Source organism: Odocoileus virginianus, chromosome 4 (genome assembly GCF_023699985.2).
Source record: "Odocoileus virginianus isolate 20LAN1187 ecotype Illinois chromosome 4, Ovbor_1.2, whole genome shotgun sequence".
NCBI classification, from domain to species: Eukaryota; Metazoa; Chordata; class Mammalia; order Artiodactyla; family Cervidae; genus Odocoileus; species Odocoileus virginianus.
The window spans coordinates 92,999,287-93,022,993 of NC_069677.1; the positions used below are offsets into that span (position 1 = coordinate 92,999,287).

At 40.9% G+C, this 23,707-nt stretch overlaps 1 protein-coding gene and 1 long non-coding RNA gene across 3 annotated transcripts in view; one reads left to right on the forward strand and one right to left on the reverse strand.

The window, feature by feature from the left end:
* Positions 1-23,707, forward strand: part of KCNH8 (potassium voltage-gated channel subfamily H member 8) — a 444,848-nt gene that overhangs the window by 286,605 nt on the left and 134,536 nt on the right. For both annotated transcript variants that reach the window (XM_070467057.1, XM_070467059.1), the window contains exons 6-7: positions 6,614-6,771; positions 15,214-15,421. In XM_070467057.1, coding sequence (XP_070323158.1) covers positions 6,614-6,771; positions 15,214-15,421 — 366 coding nt within the window. The remainder of the gene's footprint in view (positions 1-6,613; positions 6,772-15,213; positions 15,422-23,707) is intronic.
* LOC139034852 (uncharacterized) lies at positions 8,149-11,208 on the reverse strand. Its single transcript, XR_011487449.1, has 2 exons — positions 10,890-11,208; positions 8,149-9,348 (listed from the first exon to the last, which is right to left on the reverse strand). It is a non-coding gene; the product is annotated as an uncharacterized lncRNA (long non-coding RNA).

A 23,707-nucleotide genomic window follows, 5' to 3' on the forward strand; every position in this document is an offset into this window, starting at 1 on the left:
TTGCCTTTTAGTTCTCAAACACAACCATTTAGTGAGAGAGAGATGAAACACTTGTTTTTGGAGTGTTAACAATATGAGGACAGTTATCTCTCTAGTATTTGTCTTTATTTTCAATCAGGCTTATGTAAAACCTGAATACAGCAAGGTAAACTGGTTATCCTGCAGAATAATTCAGGGCCATCCAAATCCTCAGAGAATTTAATTATATTCTGTCTCATTTTAATGGGGTGGATTATGATCAATTTTTTTTGAAATTCTGCAAACCACATGTATGTCTGGTAAGTCCCTATTTACTTATTTACTTTACATGATACCAGCATGTGGGTCCCAAGAGATTATACATGTACACATACATGGGGCATTAACACTTCTAGGTGCTAAATCTGCATGAGTCAATTTGTTTCAATTCTGGGAATAATTTTCTTGATTCATATTGTGCATATTATGTGTACCTATGGACAATTGTGTATGTTATTAATAAATGAAATTAGCAAGAAAAATTAAATATAAAGACTTGGATATTAATGAATCTTCACATATTTTTCAACATACAGTTGAAAGTTTTCAACAAAAATTATATTTCAATATAATGAAAAACCTTATCCGTAGGCTTTCTTAGATGGCTCAGAATGAAACCCTTACTGCCATTTAGGTAGGTTGCGGGTTGTCTGGAGGAGACCGCGTTCTCACAGCAGCATTTGAATGAGTCCCTGTTAATTCACTGCAGATGTGAAACTTTCCGGGAGGTGAGACACCTCAGGCGGCAGCGCAGCTGGTCCGTCTCCACTCTGTAAGAGGAACACCAGATCTGGAAGGCTTGCTTCTGCCTCACTGCCCATCTCGCGCTTCCATGTAAGGGGATGTCCACATTGCCGCCACAGCCTCATCAGTGGGGAGAATACAGTGTTTCCTCCGTTCTCCCTGGACAAGTGCTTCCTCCCTGTGTTTCTAGAATCAGAGACAGTCCATTCCCCTGCATTCAATTCTGGGGCCTGGTCTAGTGCCCTTCACCGGGGCGCTGCCAGCGCTGACTTGAATCTACGGCTACAGCTGGAAACACGCTCCCCGGCACCCGACGGTCGTTGTTGTCCCTAAAGTTTGTGTGAAACTGCTGCTGCTGCTCCGTCGCTCAGTCGCGTCCGACTCTCTGTGAGCCCGCTGACTGCAGCACCAGGCCTCCCTGTCCTGCACCATCTTCTGGAGCTTGCTCAAACTCATGTCCATCGAGTCGGTGATGCCATCCCACCATCTCATCCTCTGTCATCCCCTTCTCCTCCTGCCTTCAGTCTTTCCAGCATCAGGGTCTTTTCTGATGAGTTGGCTCTTCACATCAACTGGCCAAGTATCAGAGCTTCAGCCCCAGCATTTGAAAGTGCAGTGAATCTTTAAGATAATGGAAAGAAAATAGAATTGCCTGTCAAGTGATGCCCTGTTTCTCTCTTGCTTACTATCCTCATGACTTGGAACAATTTCCTTAAGTCTCCCAAGTCATTGGTAAAATGTCAGTGATAGTCCACCTGAGAAGGCTGGCATGGGAACCACACAAACTAATGAACATGAAAATATGTCTTGCAGATCACAGTACAACAGAACTATGTCTATTCTTATGTGTATGATAAAAGTAGGTTTAAAAAATAATCAGCTATCTAGAAATAATTCTGCAATAACCTAAATGGGAAAATAACTTTTAAAGAGAATAGATACATGTATATGTATAATCAACTCACTTTTCTATACACCTGAAACTAACACAACAGGGTAAATCAACTATACTCCAATATAAAATAAATTTTTAAAAAATAAAAATAATACATTGTGAATCAACTATGCATCAATAAAATTTTTAAAAAGCATTAAAAAATAAAGAATAAATAAATATAATACTCATCATTCACTCAGGAAACCTGCAATTGTTGTATAATATCATAGTCCTAGAAAAAATGTAATATATATCTAGGTTTTTCCCTGAAAATAAGCCTAGTAGTATTCAAGTACTTCAAATACATATTTGCATCCTTTTGCTATTAACACTCTTTGTGTATAAAAGTCATATCTTTATTTCTTTTTAAACTTAAAATAAGAGTCTTTTTATCCAATTACATTGAGCCGAGTAGTGGATGATCTTTTAAAAAGATTCCTAAATGGATATTCTGTAATGACTCATCCAAGAAAATACCTTTTCTATTTAGAAGTCTGCACTTCTATTTTATTCTTTAGTCAACCACGTAATTAACCATATAGCTTTAAAAAGTTTGCTGTATCAATCAACCAGAGGCCACTTGGTCATTTCTTCATTCCTCCATTTAGGAGAGTGCCTCAGGTCTGTGGATGGTGGCAGGGGGCTTTCTGTAAAATTTGTGATAGGACCTGGTGCTCCGTTAGTAAATACACAAGACAACTTTTCCCTTCAGTTTGATAATGAGGTTATTGATTCAGCTTAGCCTGTGTTCTGGAAACGGAACCTCACTGAAGGGCTTGGTAAACAACTCTCTGGATTTCTCCCTCATAAGACGGCAATCTAAATGCCTAGCCTGAGCTTCCTTATAAAAACTGTGAAGCTGAAATCTCTGCTTTATTTCAACAGCTGGTGGTCTACGCTGGTAAATTGCTCTGCTAACGCACAAATCCAGGAGTTTAGAAAGTTAGAAAGAAAGAATGGAGAGTCCACCTGCTGCTCCAGCAGCTCACACCTTCCCCTGAGCTCCCAGCACCCCCGGTGGCGTGTCTCGGGGCGTCGGTGTTTCGTGCGAAGGCATTTTCACTCCGGTGAAAACCACCTTGGGACTGTCCTTCGTGAGCGGCTCATCAAGTAGCTTCATCCGTTCATTCTCTAACGTAATTCTCAGTGTTCACAGGGGAAGTATTTTTAAATAGTTTTCTTCCTTGACAAAAATACGACTTCTTCATAAGTTAAATTATTCACAATAGTCTAGAACAATTGATATTTTCTTTTTGAGTCACCTAGAACCTCGTTCCAGAGCTGAGATATGACTGGTCTCTGTTAGGACATCAAAACCCAAAGCGCACAATTATAACCCAAGAGACTTAGACTGGGACTTGCTCTTTCCCTAACTAGCTGTGAGGTTTAATTTGTGCTTCAGTTTCATTGTCTGTGTGATCCTGGAGAGATCATTTGACTTCTTTTCAGCCTCAGTTTTCTCATCTGTGAAAGTTGTTAACAAAAGCGCTTACCAGTTAGCACTGTTATAAGAAGTCGATGATGCGATGGTTCTGAAGGCCCTGGAGCAGCACTGGGCCCGTGTTAAGAACATATGTGTTTCCTGTAATAATGTAATACTAATCTGCTTTGTCATAATTCCTATATTATCTCATCTCACAGACTACAATGAAAACCAGATGACTTAGTAAATTCTGTACTAGTTTGTATTGCTACGTAGTCAGTTAGTCACCACAAACATACCATCTTAACACAATGCCCATCCATTATCTCACAGCTTCTATAGGTCAGAAGTCCAGTTCTAGCTTAGCTGAAGTCTCTGCTCAGGGCCTCACTAGGTTGAAACCGAGGTGTCACCTTTTCTTCTTTCCTGGATCTCAAGATTCTCTTACAGTCCCAGGTGGCTGTTGAACACATGTCATTTCTTCATGGCTGTGGAACGAAGCTCTCCATTCCTTGGTGGATATCTAGGAGGGATCTCTCCCAGCCAATAGACACTGCCTGCCATTCCCACCATGTAATCTGTCCCTGTGACAGTCGCTTTCTTCCAGGCCAGGAAGAGCGTGCCTCACTGCTTTCCAATTCCTTTACACCAGAGGAAGAAAACTCTGCTTTAAAGGGCTCGCCGCATTAGGTTAGGCCACACAGATCACCTCCCTTAGCCCTATAAGGTAGTGTGATCATGTCTTGATATCTGGTCATGCTCACAGGATCCACCCTGACTCAGGGAAGAGATGGGAGGTGGTGATGGGTGGATGGGAGAGGATACAGGGGAGGGAAACAGAATTCTGCCCTCAAATATGACAAGAAGTGAAAAGTAAAAGTGATATACAAATATGAAATGCACATTATTGTAATTTCATTATTGTTATCATTAGGATCATGATAGCAACAAGTTTTTAACCTCATACCACACTATTCCACTTATTTTCAATGGCTTAAATTAGCTATAAAGAGTACTGTAATTTCAAAAATTTGGAAATTATGTCATTCCTAACTCCTTAAATTTGTATTCTTTTTAGGGCGTTTACTTCCCACATTCTACCCTTTGATCTTTGTTCCTAAATCATGACACTCCCCATGAACAAAGTCCCTCAGAGAAATGCACTTCAGTTGGAGTCACCAGTTCATAAAGAGCTCAGCCTTCATCGCATTTACAGGGACACACCAACCCTGAAACTCCCCATAGGTCAGTTGTACTTAACCAGCAACCTCAGTGTCCATCGACAGATGAATGGATAAAGAAGATGAGGTCCGTAGATACAGTGGGATACTACTCAGTCATAGGAAGGAACGGAATAATGCCACATGGCTGGGCCTAGAGAGCGTCATACTGAGCGAGCTAAGTCAGACAGAGAGTGCAAGTATCATGTGTTATCACCTAAATGTGGATCTAAGATCTGATACAAATGAACTTACTTACAAAACAAACAGGCTCACAGACTTGAAGAAGAACAAAAACTTAGGGTTACCAGAGGGGAAAGTGGTGGGGGATAAAGCAGGAGTTTGGGACTGACGTATACATACGTCATACATATATAAGGTGGGCTTCTCGGGTGCTGCTAGTGGTAAATAACCCACCTGCCATGCAGGTGATGTAAGGGATCTGGGTTTGATCCCTGGGTCAGGAAGATCCCCTGGAGGAGAGCATGGCAACCCACTCCAGTAGTCTTGCCTGGAGAATCCCAAGGACAGAGGAGCCTGGTGGGCCACTGTCCATAGGGTCACAAGGAGTTGGACTTGACTGAAGCAACTTAGACGCATGACATAGATGAAATAGGCAACCAGCGAGTGTTCTCCATGTCTGCATCTCCCCTGCTGCTCTGCAAATAGGTTCTAGATCCCGTACATGTGTGTGAATATCAACATTTGTTTTTCTCTGACTTACTTCACGCTGTATAACAGGCTCTAGGTTCATCCACCTCATTAACACTGACATACTCGTGGACGCATTGCAGGAAGGGGAGGAAAGGATGAACTGAAAGAGGAACATGGAAACACATACATCACCATGTGTAAAATAGCTAGCCAGTGGAAATTGGCTGACTCGGGGGCTCAACCCAGTGCTCTGTGCCAACCCAGGAGGGTGGGATGGGGGTTCTGTGAGGTGGAAGGGAGCTTCAGAAGGGAGGGGACGTATGTCTGCCCACGGCTGATTCATGATGATGCATGGCGCAAACTAACACAGTATTGTAAAGCAACTACCCTCCATTTAAAAATAAGTAAATTTAAATTTTGAAAAATGGATAATCAGCAAGGACTTACTGTATAGCACAGGAAACTCTACTCACTTTTTGTAGTAACCTGTATGGGGAAATAATCTGAAAAAAAAAGGATGTGTATTATGTGTAACTGATTCAGCTTGCTGAACACCTGAAGTTAACACAACGTTTTTAATTAACTACACTCCAGTGTAAAGTAAAAACTAAATTGAGAAATAAAGCAAATTAAGGAAAAACTGAACTTTCCCAATGCTTTAGTGATATTTAATCCAGGAAATATGTGACAGACTCAGAGAAGTTTATTCATAGGCAGCCTGATTGAGTTCTAGACGATCCACACGGCTATGGGTTTGTCCTTTGACGAACACTCACAAGGGTATCATATATTATAAAAAGTTTGATAAATAGTGAAATACAAGTATAAAATAAATACAAATATAGAATAAACATAAAATTTCAGTATATTAGAAGGATGATATAAGGAAAGATTGAAAAATGATTGCCTCTTCCCTTTAAATGGAATAGGGAATTTAACCTAGAAATGCAAACAAGAAATTTCTGATATTTTGTGAATACAAACACCTTCAGGGAAGGGATGAATTTCATATCCATACAGAGGTTACTAAAGCTTTTGTATGCACAATAGTGTACTATTGGAAAAAAAAATTTTAAAGAATACGGACTACAAGTATACCTGTGTTCAAAATTGTCTCTGCCGCTGTTGCCAAGATGATCACGGATGAGTTACTTTTCCCACTGAGACGTGGTTTCTGCCTCTTTAATACGGTCGTCTACTGGAAGGTGTTCTAGCGAGGAAGGGAACCTATACCAAGTTCTTAGGACAATGTCTATTCATAGTGAGAATTTATCTAATATTCGTTGCCTATTGTTTTTTTATTATTTATTTATTTTGAATTTTAACATGTGGCCCAAGTCTGGAATGCATGAAGTGCTCAAAAAGTACTTTCTTCACCCTTCGCCAATGCTTGTTTTGTGAGTTGAACTGGATCTGTCAAAAAGAGTGTTTTGGATGTTGTCGATCTGAAATAAGCTAAGAGGTGGCTGTTTGTCTGACTTAACACAACTGTCTTCCTCCCTTCCTTCTTCCCGCCCACTGGCTGTCTTCCTTCCGTCTTCTCTTCTTTCCTGTCTTTCCTTCGCCTCCCTCTCTTTCTCCTAACTTCACTTTCTCTATTCTTTTTTTCTCAATCAGATATTATTTTAAATTTTCGAACAACCTATGTCAGCAAGTCTGGCCAAGTCATCTTTGAAGCAAGATCAATCTGCATCCACTACGTCACCACCTGGTTCATCATCGATTTAATCGCTGCCCTGCCGTTTGACCTCCTGTATGCTTTCAACGTCACAGTGGTGAGTCCTTGTGAAAATGCTGGATTGAGCAAAACTCTAAATAATAAAATGACCAGCAGAAATCAAGCATTCTCTTGAATTTTTATTGATACCTGTTAACTTCTCTTTATTCATCTAGAGCATTTATTTTTATGATTTCTTACAGGAAAAAAGTATGCTCACTTGTAATCATAGCTATTTTTACTATCTAATAATTGACACTCTTAAAAGCATTAAATGCTCCCTTATAAACAGACTTTCAAAAAGGTATAATAGCATTTTTGGACCAGTCATGCAATTTGCTGCTAGAGTAACCAATTTTAGCAGGCAAAAATTTACCAAGCATTTGTTCAAATTAAACGTGGACAAACCTTCCCAAAAGAAATTATAGTCTCTATCAAGAATTTAAAAATATAGCTTTCAATATTAAACAAAGTGATCAATATTTCAAGTACGGTCATTACTTACTTCAGAATGAAGACTGAACTGTACTCCTGACTATTTAGTACAAATCTGTGCGTTTGTTAATTGCCTGCATAATAGTACTTTTCTTTTCTTTTTCTTTCCACATATTTTTTTTAAGTTGGGAAGTTGAGAGTGTCAACATCACTAAGAGGTTTATAACTCAACTGAAAGGAAAGCTCTGAGGAAAATCTAGTATATAATATCAATCAGTGTTAAACTGAATTGCTATCTGAACTTTTTAAAGTGCTTTTCAAGACCGAATTTGACTAGATAAGTACACTGTAATGAAAGTATAATGACTTGAAACAAGGCTTCTGCAAGACTGCCAAAAAATATCCCGAAAAAATATATAATGCATAAAATGATAAGAAAATTTTTCCAAATTATCCTGGAGAATTGTTAAATAAATGGTGTCTCATAGACTCTGCTGGAAATCAACTTGCTGCTCTGCTTCTAAATACTAATAATAATTTTTATATTCCATTTTTCTTTGGGCACTGAACAAATAGCATAATCTTAAAAATATATAATATAAAGTATTGAATATATATAATATAAAATACATAAGATGCTTAGATATGATTAAAAGTTTAATTGCCTTAAATTAACATGGGTAAAGAATTTTTTAAGCAGTCTAATTCTCATAATTTGATGAACTTTAAATGCTTGTACATTTTCGCTGTGCTTTTCCTATCTTTCTTCATTTTCATTTGTGAAATAGAGAGCATGAATTCTTTATAAAGGCAAAGTTATAGATCATATGTATGTCAGAAAGTAAGAAAAAGAAGGAAGGAAGGAGTCTGTTATCAGTGATATTTCTTTCTGCTTTTCATAGTGCCGGAGCCTGCCGGCAAACGAACTGGTCGAGAACGCAATTACCAGAGTACCTGAGAAAAATAAGACTTAGACAGACTTAGAAAGACTTAGACAGACTTAGAAAGATGGGGTTGAGAGGGACAGAGTCAGCTTGCGTCCGACTCTGCCAACTTTATTGAAGAATACCACACCTATATATATGCTAACAGGAGTTACTAATAGATTAAAGGTTTGCATATGTGCAGAGCTACAGGCACAGATGTTTTCAATTTCTCCACTTAAGATCAGTAAAGCATCACCTTAGCACCCAACTGAAATCAATAGAACATTAACTGGATAGAAAACAGGCTTCAATCATGACGAGTTTATCAGCAACAGGTGAACAGGTGAAAGATCGCTACAGCAATTTCCTTGATGGAGGTGAGAAAAGCCAACCTGTGCTTTAATAAATCAGGGGTGGCGGGACAGAGAGGGACCTCTTGATCTCTCTCAGAGCCAAGAAGGAGCCTGAGCAGTCAGGCTGGCTCCCCGCATCTCCCCCTTTTCTTTTGACTAATGGCCTTTATATCTCCCTCAAAGGAAATGGCTGTGTTTGCAAATGGGAAAACATCAACAATTCCACAAACCCATCAGGTATTGTTAGGAGTTACTCATCTTATACCAGGATTATTTTTCCAGTCTGACCCAGGCCACACAAAGGACTTATTAGTATCAAATGTCACATCTATCACAATTTTACATTTGTAGGAAAGTAACAGTCCCATATGTTTCATCAGGTTTCCTGGGAGTGTTCAGCCTTCAAATGTTGGTATATGAGTCTTTTGCTCCCAGCAAATGTTGGCAGGGGTCAGTAGCTGTCCTTTTTCAGGGGTCATCCAGAAATATTCTTCCCAAACTTGATAATAATCACCTTCAAATCGATCAGGAGCACTGGGGGAAAGCTTGATTAATTACTGCACATGCTAATGTAAGAACAATATAGGCCAGAGCAGATCGGGGTTGAGCAGTGTCAGCGGCCATCCTTCTTGCTTGTAAGATGAACTCATGCATCTGCAGATCTGTCGGGAATGCATTTCTCTGCTGTAGAGACAGTCGACTCATTTCCTGGTTCAGTGATCTTCTCCGTCTGGCGTACCAGCCTTTCCGGGAGCCAGCGCGGTGTTTTGGCATCCTGTGGAAAAACACATACATAACCCCTCCCCCAAATTAATACTGGATCCGGACCATGCCATGAATTGTCTAATGGGTCTTTCCATACATCCATCTGCCAAAGGTGATTAGGTAAGAGTCCATGAGGGTTGACACCTAGATGAGGGACTGGAAGAAATTCAGGACAAACAGAACAAGATTAAACAAATTAAAAGGCTGTAAGAGATATTGAAAACAGACTTTGTGAACCACTGAAAGTTCGACTTCTTGAGCGAAGGTATATCCAGTCTGCCAGGAAAAAGAAGTATTATTAACCACAAAAGCAGAAAAACAATCTTTTAAATCTATAATTATTTTATAGGTTGCACGTGGTATCCCAGCAGGTGAGGGCAAGCTGGCCTGGAGTGGTCCCATAACCACCATAGTTTCATTAACTTTGCAAAGGTCTTGTAACAACCTCCACCTGCCAAACTTCTTTTTAATAAGAAATATGGGGGAATTCCAAGGGGAGCTGGATGGCTCAATATGTCCTAATTGCAACTGCTCCTGTATCAATTGCTCAGCTGCAGAAATTTTCTCTTTAGTCAGGGGCCACTGATCTACCCAGACAGGTTCATCAGTTTTCCAACTGATTGGGTCTGCATCGATTACAGGAGAATCAATAGCCCCCGTTAAAAACAACCTAATCCAGATCTAGAAGGTTTAGAAATAGGCATAACTGGTTGGGTAATACCTTGATTATTTCTTCCTAACCCCTGCTGGGGAAGTAGCCCTTGATTCATCATTTCTGGGGTCCGAGGCTGGCCCCTCACCCAGTTTCCCGACTGTGGAGGAAGAGGTTTGCCTTCTATATCCATTTTTGATCTACAGTCCCTGGCCCCATGTTTTCCTTTTTTTTTTTTTTTTTTTTTTTGCATCTGGGGCATACCTCAGGATTCTTTGTACTATCTAAATTATTTTTCTTAGGACATTGGGCCATACGATGTCCCAGTTGTCCATATGAAAAGCAACTGCTGGGAGGCCCTCCCTTTTTCACACTACCCTTGTTCTTATAGTCTGTTGATATAGAACTTCCTTGACAGTTTTTCCCTGGATAGCAGCAGCCATAGACAATCCCTGAAGATAGGAAGGGCCAATGTCAGCACAAATTCTTATATAATCTGTTAAACCCTCATACTCAAAAGCCTGCTCTTCTAAATCATCTCGGTCTTCAGGGGAGAGTTCTGAATCAGAATCTTGCTCGAGAACAATAGTCTCAGCATTTTTTCTAGGACCTGGAATTACTGGGGAGTCATATATGTGCTCTGCTACCCTCTGGGGAATATTCGAACATTTGGGTGTTATAAGTTTCAAAGCTGTTTCAAGTTTCTTGCTTTCGTGTTCTGGGTTCAAACAAAGTCCATAGGGAATAAGCATCAAGAGGAACCCTATCTGGCCCATGGAGAGTATAAGCAGTTTGAATTTGTTCTCTCACCTTTGCCCAAGTTTCCAAGTTAACAGTTCCTTCCTCCAGGAACCAAGGACAAGTCCTCTATGAAAGCAAGAAATCTTTCCAGTTTCCGTTTAGACACCAAAAACTCCTCTAGCTTTTAACATAATTTTTAACATAGAAACAAAGAACTATCTACTACTATTTTGCCCCATGAGTTTTACTCTCAACTATACCCTCTCCACCCGCAATCATCCACAATGCCTGAACTCGCAAATACCTCCCGCGGGAGAACCTTCGGTCTTCGGGTGGCTGTACGCTGGAATCCGCCCACGTCCCTGTTCGGGCGCCACTCTTGCCGGAGCCTGCCGGCAAACGAACTGGTCGAGAACGCAATTACCAGAGTACCTGAGAAAAATAAGACTTAGACAGACTTAGAAAGACTTAGACAGACTTAGAAAGATGGGGTTGAGAGGGACAGAGTCAGCTTGCGTCCGACTCTGCCAACTTTATTGAAGAATACCACACCTATATATATGCTAACAGGAGTTACTAATAGATTAAAGGTTTGCATATGTGCAGAGCTACAGGCACAGATGTTTTCAATTTCTCCACTTAAGATCAGTAAAGCATCACCTTAGCACCCAACTGAAATCAATAGAACATTAGCTGGATAGAAAACAGGCTTCAATCATGACGAGTTTATCAGCAACAGGTGAACAGGTGAAAGATCGCTACAGCAATTTCCTTGATGGAGGTGAGAAAGGCCAACCTGTGCTTTAATAAATCAGGGGTGGCGGGACAGAGAGGGACCTCTTGATCTCTCTCAGAGCCAAGAAGGAGCCTGAGCAGTCAGGCTGGCTCCCCGCATCATAGGGGTGAGCATATAATCATTTAACAAATTGGCTTATAAGTTTGTTATTCCTCCCAATAAATTAGTCAGTATCAAATATTCTATTTGAATAGAAAAGCTTGCTTAAAATATTACATTTATTTCCCAGGAAAGCATAAGTTGTGAGGAAAAGTCTATGAGTTATACTGTTGTTATACTACACAGACTTGAAAAGCAGGAACAAACAAATGAAGAAAGAAAAGTGCTGATTTTCTAGACCTAAAATGGATCCAGTTAGTGCATCTCCATAGGTGATATTCAAAAATGTATGACAACCATCAAAAATGTATTACATATTTTAGTTTTGGCTGTGTCCACAATTGCTGATGGCAAATGTTTTGCGCACAGCTTACCTATTTATTTATTGAAACTCACTATGTATAAGGCACTATGAAAGGTATGACATGAAATTATGAATGAGTCATAGAAAGTATGATAGAGTGAAGAAGGCAAATGTATGAATTCAAGTTTTGTCGCTTACCATCTAAGTGACTTCCTGGGGGAGTTAATGTCAAAATAGGCCCCAAACCATAAAAATTCCTGCAGGATTTCTGAGCAGCCTAAAAAAGGCAATCTTTCCTTAAAATACTTTGCCAAGTGTCTCATACCTAGAAAGACCTCAGCACATGTTAACTAGCTTTTTGCTCTTTTTTTTATTCCCTAGTTGATAACCAAGCGATGGTTATGTCCACCTGGTAAGTGGGGGAAACTGCTAATTCGTAGGAGTTTTTAATGAAGGCATTCCCTCGTTGTCCTGTAGCTATCTACAAGGTGCTTATAATTCTCATCAGTGACAAATTTATAGCAGTGTCCCAAGAATAAGAAGAATCCTTTCTCTTTTTCAGATTATATATTTCCCTCTAAATCAAATATGCCTCTTTCTTGCACCATTCATCAAGAGCCCAAATGTATGTTTTACAGCAGGGAGTTGTTGACTCCAGCAGGAATACATGTAATTTTATAAAACTGCCAGTAAAATCCCCCGGGCTGCCTCTTCCTGGGCTCCCAGGCTCATCTCTCTTTTCATGTCTTTTTGCAAACAGCTGTTGTTCTTGTGGAAGGGCAGCTCCACATCCATCCCCCAAACATCCCTTTTCAGAGAAAACAGGCAGCTTGCCTGCATCCATACTCTGTGTTCAAGATGCTGTGTTAGTCTGCTCAGGCAGCTGTAGCAAAGTATCAAGACTGCTGGCTTCAACAACAGGAATTTGTTTCTCGCAGCCCTCAGGCCTGGGAAGTCTCAGATCAAGGTGTGCGCCAGTTTGGCTCTTGGTGAGCGCTCTTTCAGGCTTGCAGATAGCTGCCCTCACGTGGCCCCCAGACAGGGAAGGCAGGGAAGGAGACAGAGGGGGTGGAGAGCAAGAGGGAGGGGGCCCTGGGCCTTTCCTACAGAGACGTAAATCCCGCCTCGAGGACCCCACCTTCGCGACCTCGTGTAAACCAAATGAGCCTCATGTAAACCTCCCAAAGACCCCGTCTCTAAGTACTGTCACGCTGATGCTTAGGGTTTAGAGATGTGACATTTGCAGGGACACAGGTCAGTCCACAGTAGATGGTGTCCCCGTCTGAGACTTCTGCTCCAGGTTTCACTGTATGTACAAGGTTGTCATCTATCTATCAAACTCGCCTACCTATAAAATAACGTCATGCCTCGTTAGTCCTCTAAGCCGCAAGGCAGAGACTGCATCTGGCTTATAATGGGCTGCAGAAGAGATAGATGAGAACTTGGTGGTGAAGGAGAAGAAAGTAAAACTCAACCTAGAAACTGACAAAATGGAATAAAAGACCACAGCTACCTGGCAAGTTCCTCAATAAAATGACCTTATGATTTTATTCTTTTTTTAGCTGTGCCTCAGTGCTTATGGGATCTTAAGTTCCTTGCCCAGTGATGGAACCTGGGCCCCCTACAGTGGAAGAATGGAATCTTAACCCCTGGATCTCCAGGGAATTCCCATCCTTCCAATGTTTTTATATTTCAATACAGAATAACTCACAAGATGACAACTGAAAACACTTTTAATGAATACCTATTGTTATAGTAAGCCTGGGCGTTTTGTATCTTCACCTAACCATTTATCCATTCACTCATTTAATAGAAATTTATTGAGCACTCACTATATCAGGCATTTTTCTAGGTACACTTCTTCTTGTAGATAAGGGAAGATGACAGGAAGAGGGAGAAATTGTAAGTCAATCGACTCCAAATAATTATAAAAGCAAACTCTCCAAAGATGCTGACCTTGTTTATGATTCTGCCTATAAAGGAAAATTATTCTTAGGTGTAATCATACAAACCACTTCCTTGCCCTTTATCTGTGGATCACCCCTCAAATTAGAATAGATTAAGGAATTTGTCAAACTCTGTTTGCATATGAGTTAATATATTATCTGACTTCTTCTTTGTCTCAGAAGGTGTGAGAAGAGTGTAGATTAGTAACAGCATTGGGTCAATAGACATTGGCCTTTCTGGGGGGCTCCATGGTGGGCATTTCTCAGCTGAGCCCTAAAGTCAGGAAAAGAACCCCTTAACTATAAGTCTACTTTTTTTGTTTAAGTTCATACAAAGGCAGAATCTAGGAGGTTTTTCCAAAACGTTGTTCCATTTGCTTTTGGTTCCCTAAGCATGTTTGTTGAGCAGAGAGCTCAGAATCTGTGCTTCAGGCAAATGTTTTCTATTAGCAAGGCGGTATAGAGAGCAAAGCGCGGGAGGCAGGGGCGCTGCTGGTATTTGTGAGAGGACCTTACTCAGGTCTTTAGGTCTCGTTATTTAAAAACGAGAAACCTAAGTTATCGCGTTACCACTCCAATACTGACCAGTCTGTACCGTTTTCTGATGAAGCGGCTCCGTTCCATGGAAGAGGGGAAGTGAATGAAAAACAAGCTGAAGAGGGTGGGCACGTCTCCTCTTCCGTCCTAATCCCAGCCTGTGTTTCAGCGCTGTATCAGAGTTCTAGAAAGTTCTGTTCAGTCCCATACGCAGGGGAAAAGCTAAGTCTTAAGGCAGATAAGCACTCAGAGGAATCAAATGGTCCTCCCCGTCTTTCTCTTACCAACTTCCGGGAACTATGTCAAGAAATGACACAGAAACGGCCCCAGAGGCGCCCTGGGCGCTGGCCTGCCGGCGGCGCCAAGACCTGGTCCCGGGCGCCCCCGCGCGGCCGTGGCCTTGGGCCCGCCGGGGCCGCGGGACAGGACCTGGTCGCGAGCGCCCCCGCGCGGCCGTGGCCTTGGGCCCGCCGGGGCCGCGGGACAGGACCTGGTCGCGGGCGCCCCCGCGCGGCCGCAGCCGCAGGCCCACCGGGGCCGCGGGACAGGACCTGGTCGCGGGCGCCCCCGCGCGGCCGTGGCCGCAGGCCCGCCGGGGCCGCGGGACAGGACCTGGTCCCGGGCGCCCCCACGCGGCCGTGGCCTTGGGCCTGGCGGGGCTGCGGGACAGGACCTGGTCGCGAGCGCCCCCGCGCGGCCGTGGCTGCAGGCCCGCCGGGGCAGCGGGACAGGACCTGATCGCAGGCGCCCCCGCGCGGCCGTGGCCTTGGGCCCGACGGGGCCGCGGGACAGGACCTGGTCGCGAGCGCCCCCGCGCGGCCGTGGCCTTGGGCCCGCCGGGGCAGCGGGAAAGGACCTGGTCGCGGGCGCCCCCGTGCAGCTGTGGCCGCAGGCCCGCCGGGACTCCCGGCCCTCCCGGCCCGACTGAGCGCTGTCGCCCCCGCAGGTGTCCCTGGTGCATCTCCTGAAGACCGTGCGGCTGCTGCGCCTGCTGCGTCTCCTGCAGAAGCTGGACCGCTACTCGCAGCACAGCACCATCGTCCTGACGCTGCTCATGTCCATGTTCGCCCTGCTGGCCCACTGGATGGCGTGCATCTGGTACGTCATCGGGAAAATGGAGAGGGAAGACAACAGCCTCCTCAAGTGGGAAGTAGGTAAGGCCGTGCTCTCGGCACATTTTCCATTTTCACGTGAAAGGGAAGCCTGTCTAGGATTTGGAGAAAGGGAACAATGAGGCGTTAGATATCGATATATGTGTTCTGACTGTCGATTTGTCTCATTTTGGTAAGATGTGTGGAGAGGGACCGTGATACAAGTGATCGCTTTTGAGCGAGTTTTCTGAACAACCTTGCAGTTTTTTTTTTCAAAGAACAGTGGGTTAAGGTCTCAATGGTGAGCTTTTAAAAATGACTAGCATGTGCATAGAAATGTTTAGATAAGTCATGTGTGATCTTATCTTGAAAAATCCGATGCAGGGCTAAGTAACAGTAAATGCTGGGGACCTGGCCAGTCACTACAATATTTTTAAATCATAAGAAAATGATCATTTCTATCTGAGGTGGCAAGTTAATAATAGAAAAATTCTACTACTTTCTCCTTTAAAAAAAAAAAAGAGAAAAAATACTATCATGCTATCTTTCCATATTTAGTATACTTTGAGAATTTGTAATAATATAGAAGATGGGATATTTACAAATATAATTTGTAAAATGTTATGTCCCCGTAATCCATGGGAATTTAAGGGAGTTGTTCCAAGTGTTACATAATTCTGCATAAATGAATCTGAAATGTTCTGCACATGTGCATATTTTTAAACTTATATCAACCACAAGGACTTTATAGAAGATGAAAATTCTGAAGGCTATAACTCTATTTTAAAATATCTATGTCCTTCTCACAGTCTTTCTTTTTAGAGAATTGTCACAGTACCTTATGCAGGGTATTTTTTTTTTTCCTAATCTGACATTTAATCAGAGAATCTGTTCCTTGGCTAGCTAGAAAATCCTTCATTTATCTTCTCCAAAAATCAATCTTGGACTTTTGAAAGAATCTCAGATCTTTGCACAGGGATAAAGCTGCAAGAGATTCCCAAGAAGAAAAAAAAATGCTCTAAGTTCTTATATGAGCACTTAGTGGCAGAGTGCATTTAGAACATCCCTGGGTGGATGCTTATAAGTGCCAGTCTCTCACCATAGGGCGAATGCAAAGCCTTCAAAGGGCATCTTTGGAGAATGAGCTGGAGAACTTAAGAAAGCAAGTTCAAGGGAGTGAATATCCTGTCTGCTGCTGCTGCTAAGTCACTTCAATCATGTCCGACTCTGTGCGACCCCATAGATGGCAGCCCACCAGGCTCCTCCGTCCACGGGATTCTCTAGGCAAGAACACTGGAGTGGGTTGCCATTTCCTTCTCCACTGAATCACCTGTCTAGGTTCTTAAAAATGTTCCTACACACCTCAGTTTTGTCCTGGAGCTACACAAAGAAACTGATGCATCTGATAATTTTCATCTCAGAATAATTTTTTTATCTTCATTATCACATTTTTCTATACTTTGCTGTAGACATCCATTCTCAGAAATGAAGTAAAAAAGAGCAATAAAGCAATGGAAGCAAAAAATCCTACATAAAGAGAATATGAGCTGGAAGAGAGAGAGGGAGAAAAAAAGAGGGACACAGAGATGGGGAAAGAAGATTTGACTAAAAGGGGAATCAAAGTCTGGATTGTACTTGGATTAAAACATATTCTGTCCTTCTGTACTGTTTTCCTCTATATAAGTTTGTCTGGGACACTTCTTCATCACAGACTCTAACATGGTCCTAATGCTGTCCAGTGAGTTACAACACTAAATCTCTGCCTTTGTTGTGAATCCATATTCATTCTGATTTGTGATCAGTTACCTGATTGCCTTTTGGACCTGACCTAATTTCCCTCACCTATACACTCATATTAATTCATAAGGTTAGTCTAGTCTGAGAGTTTCCAGACAAGGAAATTCAGTTTATGCACACTCAAATTCAGCTATAGGAGGAAAGCCTTGTGTTTCATTTCCAACATACCAGTCCTGCTGAAGACTGACTGATCAGCTTAATGTTCTTCTTCCAACAAATATGCAGAAATATTTATTTTCCAAGAAGAAAGAAGCCACCCTCTTGAACTGCTTCTGCATTTCCCCCTACCACACCTACTCTTGGTCTGGGTATTACGGCTCACTGTCGTGAATGGGGCCTTGTAAGCTGGAAGTCAGTTCATAAAGAGAGTGTTGGTAAAACGCAATGACGGGAAAACCCTGGGCTGAGGGCGATGACTCTCTCCTTTCATCAAGGCGCCAACATCCATCAGCCGCGAGGTTTGTCGAGATTTTGTTCACCTGCCTGGGCCTGTTTCCTCATCTACAACATGAGAAAACACGCTAATAGCTCGAAAGGCTATTTCAGGTTCCACAATTTATGACTTTAATGGAAGAACAAATCCAGTTTTGTGTACATAATATATCTATTTTCTATTATAGTTCAGTGCCCATATTAACCAACAGAAGCAACCATCCAATGTCAACAACTTTGAGGGATGTGTCAGGAAGGGCTTCTTATGATGACAGCATGTCAAGGAAATGATACGTTTCACTAAGCTATGATTTAAAAAAATAACAGAGCATTTATCTTTAGAGAATTAGATTTCCTGTCCAAACACCTCTTGAGATATGGTCAGGAAGGTAGTATGTTAATTATGTCTGTCAATATTGGATTTTATAATCTTGGCTACAAGGACTTTCCCTTCTCCTAAAATTACTTGGATCGTTTGTTCATTTGGAACATTTTCCAGCTGAGATTTGGACACAAATTAAATAATTATGACCTCTCCTACCTAATTTTATAATGAAGCAGCTGAGAGTCTAGGCTAATTTAGTTTTTACTATGTAATTTGTCCACTAATAATATGCTTTACCTTTTCTGGTTCAATTACCATGAATCAGAAAATTCAACACACACATAAAACTTGATTAGAGAACACATTGTTCTTTATATTTTGACTAAAATCAGATGTACAGAACAGATTCATCTTCCCAAGGAATAAAATGGAACTTCGTTTCTCATCACTGTTAATTTCCTTGAAATAATTTTTTTCCCTTTGGTTCTTGACAGGCATACTTCCTGAAAGAGTTCCAATATTTTGCATCAGACCAAACTGAAGTTAACCTTTGAAAAACATTTTATAATGTCCCTTTTTTACAGTATATCTCTTTTTGTAAGGAAGAATTAATACTCCTAAGATCAATTCTATCAGGAAGTTATAAGCTGATTTGCCTGGTATTCTGTCTTCATATTTTTATGTGTTCCTATACCATATTTTGAGGAATTTGAGATTTGGCTTATTGTTGAGTGAAATTTTAGCCTGGAAAGGACCTTAGTCCAGCTCTCCGACTTCATGGTGAGAAATCCAGCTCCAGGTTCACAGACTCTTTTGTGGAAGGGCCTTTGTCAATTGTGTCCACCCCTGCTTCCTTACTGTGGGGTGCGATTCCTGGTGTACGGCAAATGTGTAAAAAAAGTTTTTGAGCGAATCGATATTCAAGGTCATTTCATTACTAAATGACAGTCAAGAGACAAGAGCCTGGATCCCTCCCTCCTTGTGTCGCTGTTTAGTCACAAGTCATGTCCGATTCTTTGAGACCCTAGGGACTGTAGCCAGCCCGGCCCCTCTGTCCTTGGGATTCTGGAATACTGAATATTCCAAGAATACTGGAGTGGGTGGCCATTCCCTCCTCTAGGGTGTCTGCCTGACCAGGGAATAGAACCCGTGTCTCTTATGTCTCCTGCATTAACAAGGGGGTTCTTTACAACTAGTGCCACCGGGGAAGCCCATATAACTGAATCACTTTGCTGTGCCGCAGAAACTAATACAACATTATAAATCAGCAATACTCCAATAAAAAAATTAACTAAAAAAATGCATCCAGTGAAGAGGTGACGTTTCTGTATTAGTGATGATTCTTCATCACAAGCAGAGATAGAAAAGGAATTCATTAGTAGGACATGCAGACTCAGAAATGGAAGGATGGAAAATAAGACTTGGGAAAAGAATATCTGAGCCAAGGCAGCCCAGATACCCCAGTGCAAGAAGCTCAGTTGCTGACATTTTGCAAAGATGGCTCAGATGTGCATCTGCCTTTATAGACGCTGCGAGCTAGAGTCCCAACCTTCTGTTCATCTGGGATTCACAATCCCTGAAAGGAGAAACTGATTGGCTGAGCTTCCATCAGCTGCTCAGACACGCACTGCCGGGCACGGAGGGACCCCCACCACCGGCCTTACGCTTTCATGGTTAGAAGTGGGGCCCTCTGTCTCTCTATTACTATACACAATGGAGAGGACCGCCTTCTCGTAGGATTTTAGACAGCCCCCACTCAAAAAAACAAAAAAAAAAGATGTCTTCTACAATAACATCTTTACCTAACGCTTAAAAACACACAGTAACATTTATAAAAGCATTTATTAAAATGCATCTGTAAATGATCGTACCCCTCTCAGACGTCATGTAGGTGGAATTAGCCGAAAGGCGGGGATGTGGGAGTTCTCGAGGCATCCTCCCCCCATCAGCCTGCGCTGCTGTGTCCTAACAGTGGTGTTTACCAGGCTTTGCTTCCTCAGCAAGACTGCACCCTGGTCTGCAGCTCCCTTTCGTAGCCACGATGCTACCTGGCATTGTTTGGAAGTTATCTCTGTTTCTAAGTCTGTGACATACTGAACTTTAAATGATCTGCTGCAACGTTAGAGGTGAGAGTACATTGTAACACAGGGAAGCTTTTTTTTTTTAATCTTGTTAATCTTTTAATCCTTTGGCAGAGTACACTCTTCCGTTGGAGATGTCTAAATATGTATCTGTATCACTGAAAAAAAAAAAAAGCCCAAAATCTAGAATGGGAAGAAAAGGATTAAGTAAGATACCATTTTCAAATTTTTCATTGACAATTTTAATCCTAAATCTCCTGATCTTCATTGGATAAAACATCATAAAAAGCTGATTGATTTGAAAGACTCTGTAGTTATTAACAGCTTAGCCTTTACAAGCCTCATATGATGGGGGAAGATGACCAGGCCTGTGATATTGTGAGCTGATTATTTCCATCACTGTATCAAATTTCCCTCAAGAAGGTAGAGTTGACTAGCGCTCTACATTTCCAGGTTCTGTGCAAAGGATTACAAACACATTTTTAGATAACCTTGATCTGTAGATTCTCATTCTTGGGAATATACGAAATAAAGAAAGGGGAGAAAAAGCCTAAAATGAAGTTTTCTAACCATTAAAATGGGCCCTAGTGACAGATCCCTGGACTTAATTTTTTTTTAAGTACTGTCTCGAACGTTAATGTATACTGAAATCATGTGAGGATTGTGTTAAAAAACAGATTCTAATTCTAGAAAATTTGAGGTGGAGCCCGAGATCCAGCATTTTTAACCACCTCCCCAGTGAGTGGGACTCCATGTCACACTTTGGGCAGCAAAGTTTTAAAAAGTCTTCTGACATTTTGTGAATTTCATACTCCCAGTTATAATGTCCTAAACCAACACCAATGGAGCTCTTCTGGCTTTTCACTTCTCTGCGCTTTTCCAATCCCCGTCACATCTGTGCACTAGTTCACACGTAAACAAGAAATAAGCTTAATGAGTAGAAAAATGACTTGGAAATTTATTCTTTCTTTACATTTTTTTGAAACGATTTATATCAGATTAATATTTCACTTACATTTACTAAGCACCACCTATGACATACATGGTGCAGTGCCTAATTGTGTGCATTATCTCATCTGATCTTTATTAAAATCCCATGTGGCAGGTATTTTCAACCCCACTGTGCAAAAAATAGAAACAAACCCCTAAAGCTTGAAATTTTTGAAATTTCCTGGAAATTTACTTTTTAAACTATGAAATATCTTTCACACAAAAAGTTTAGAATAAATATAATGGTCCCCTTCTTAAAACTTACATCTTTTTTAACATTTTGTTTTAATGTATTTATTTTATTTCTATTTTTAAAATCAGTACAGCATTACAGATAAAACCAGGAGCCTGGGACTTCCCTGGTGGTCCGGTGGCTAAGACTCTGCACTCCCACTTCAGGAGACCCAGGTTGGATCCTTGGTCAGGGAATTAGATCCCACTTAATGCAACTAAAGATCCTGTGTGCTGCCGCTGAGACTGAGCATAGCCAAATAAATAAAATAAATACTAAAAAAGAAAACCAGAGCCCCACAGTCCTCCAGTTCTGCCTTGCTCCTTCTGTCCTTCCTCCTCACTATTCAAGTCAGTGATAAGATTTTCTGAGATGCTGTTGTTACAATGCACATATATTAGTAAAGCAATATATGATATTATTTTCCCGCATTGTTGTTTAGTCGCTAAGTCGTGTCCAGCTCTTGCAACCCCATGTAGCCCACCAGGCACTTCTTTCCATGGGATTTCCCAGGCAGGAGTACTGGAGTGGGTTGCCGTTTCCTTCTCGTTTCCCTCATTATCTTCCATTTAAATCATCACATGTATAAGAAGTAGTAGTAACAACAATTATAATGACAATAGCAACAGCAGCCTTTCACAAGGCTTTCTCGGTGCGAGGCATTTTGTAGGAATTAATCCATTTAATCTTATCATAATTTTATGATACCAAAACTGTTATCATCTTTATTTACAGATGAGAAAACCAAGGCACATAGATTGTGTGATTTGCCCAGATACACAGATAATATACACAGGAACTGGGATTTCTCTCTTCTTTGTGTCTTTTTACATTCTCATTGAACTCATTTTTTCTCAAGATCAGTCCATCATGGTTATACATCTTACATGTTTATTTTTAACTGTTTAATAGAATTCTATTGTACAATAAGCCAGTTTTCTCATCCTTTTGATTCTCACCCTTTCTTATCCATTTCCCTACTGAGTTCATTTGTACCTCTCACTGTGACAAATAGCGGGCAATGAGCAATGAAATACAAGTTTCTCTGTGTCCATATGCAAAAATTTCTCTGGGACAAAGGCATGTGCATCTATAGAATTAGCACAAATTGTCAAATTCTTCTTTGAAGCAGTTGTATTAATTAATTATTCAGTTGGTCATATTGTGTGTTTTTTTCCACAGAGCTTCATCAGCAGTTGTTACCAATGTTTTGAAACTTGTGAAAATCTTGGAGGGTGTTGGGGAGTAGAGGGTATAAAAAAATGTCTAATTCTTATTTAAATTTTCATTCCCTGAGTAAGTAAAGTAGAACAAGGCAGAATATATATATACATATATATATATATATTTTTTTTTGCCAGAGAGGGTCATTCTAATTTCCTCTTTGGCAAATGAGACCCTCAATTTCATTAATTTGAAACTTCTCTTCTTTCCTAAATAATGTATTTAACGTTATACACTTCTAAGTGTTGAAGTCACAAAAGTTGTTACTCAAATTATATGAAATTTCTGAAGTTAAAACTTTGTTACAGATTTCTAATTACATTTATGGGTTATCACAGAGTTTGGTCTCTGTGATACTGATTCTTCAGTGTCTGTTGAAGCTTAATTGAATATGTTCTTTATGTGTCAGGATATTATTATGTACATACAATTTTTTTAATATAATTTTAGTTCAAAATTTTATATGTGTCCATTATAGCAAGCTTCTGAATTTAATTATACATATGGTACAGATCCTTATTAACTATTTTCTGACCAACTATATATAGAAATTTTATTTGGTGCTTTTTCAGATCTCTGTTGATTTTCCATAATTTTTTGGTTCCTTTTTTATAATTCCAGTTTCTTAATTTTGTCCATTAGGTCAAGCTTCTGAATTGAATTTAAATATTATAAAAGGCATACTATCTTATTGTATTGCCTCAGTTTTACCTTATTAATTGAAGTTCATCATGTGCTAATTTTCTGTTCATCTAACTCTTGCAAAAGGTGAAATACTTCCTCATGGATTTTATATTTTTTAAAAAATTTAATTGTGAATTCATCTTTAATAGAGCTTCTTCCTTGTAGGATCCTATGCAGTAAGCCACTCAGCCGTGTCCAATTCTTTGTGACCCCATGCAGGTTGCATGGTAGTCACTTGGTTGTCCGACTCTGTGTGACCCCGTAGATTGTAGCCCACCAGCTTCCTCTGCCCATGAAATTCTCCAGGCAAGAATACTAAAGTGGTTTGCCATTTCCTTCTCCAGGGGATCTTCCTGACCAGGGGTTTGAACCTGGGTCTCCCATGTTACAGGCAGATCTTTTACTGTCTGAGGCACCAGGGAAGGCCTGTGCAGATCGAGCTATGAGAATATTCAGAATTTTGGTTGCTGTTTGTATGCTAGCTTCTGCCAAAGGCAGTAGGATTTACCATTGCCCTAGGATCAAATGTTTAAAAATTTCTTATCTTCAAGGTTTCAATGATTCACGGAGAGTATACATTTAGA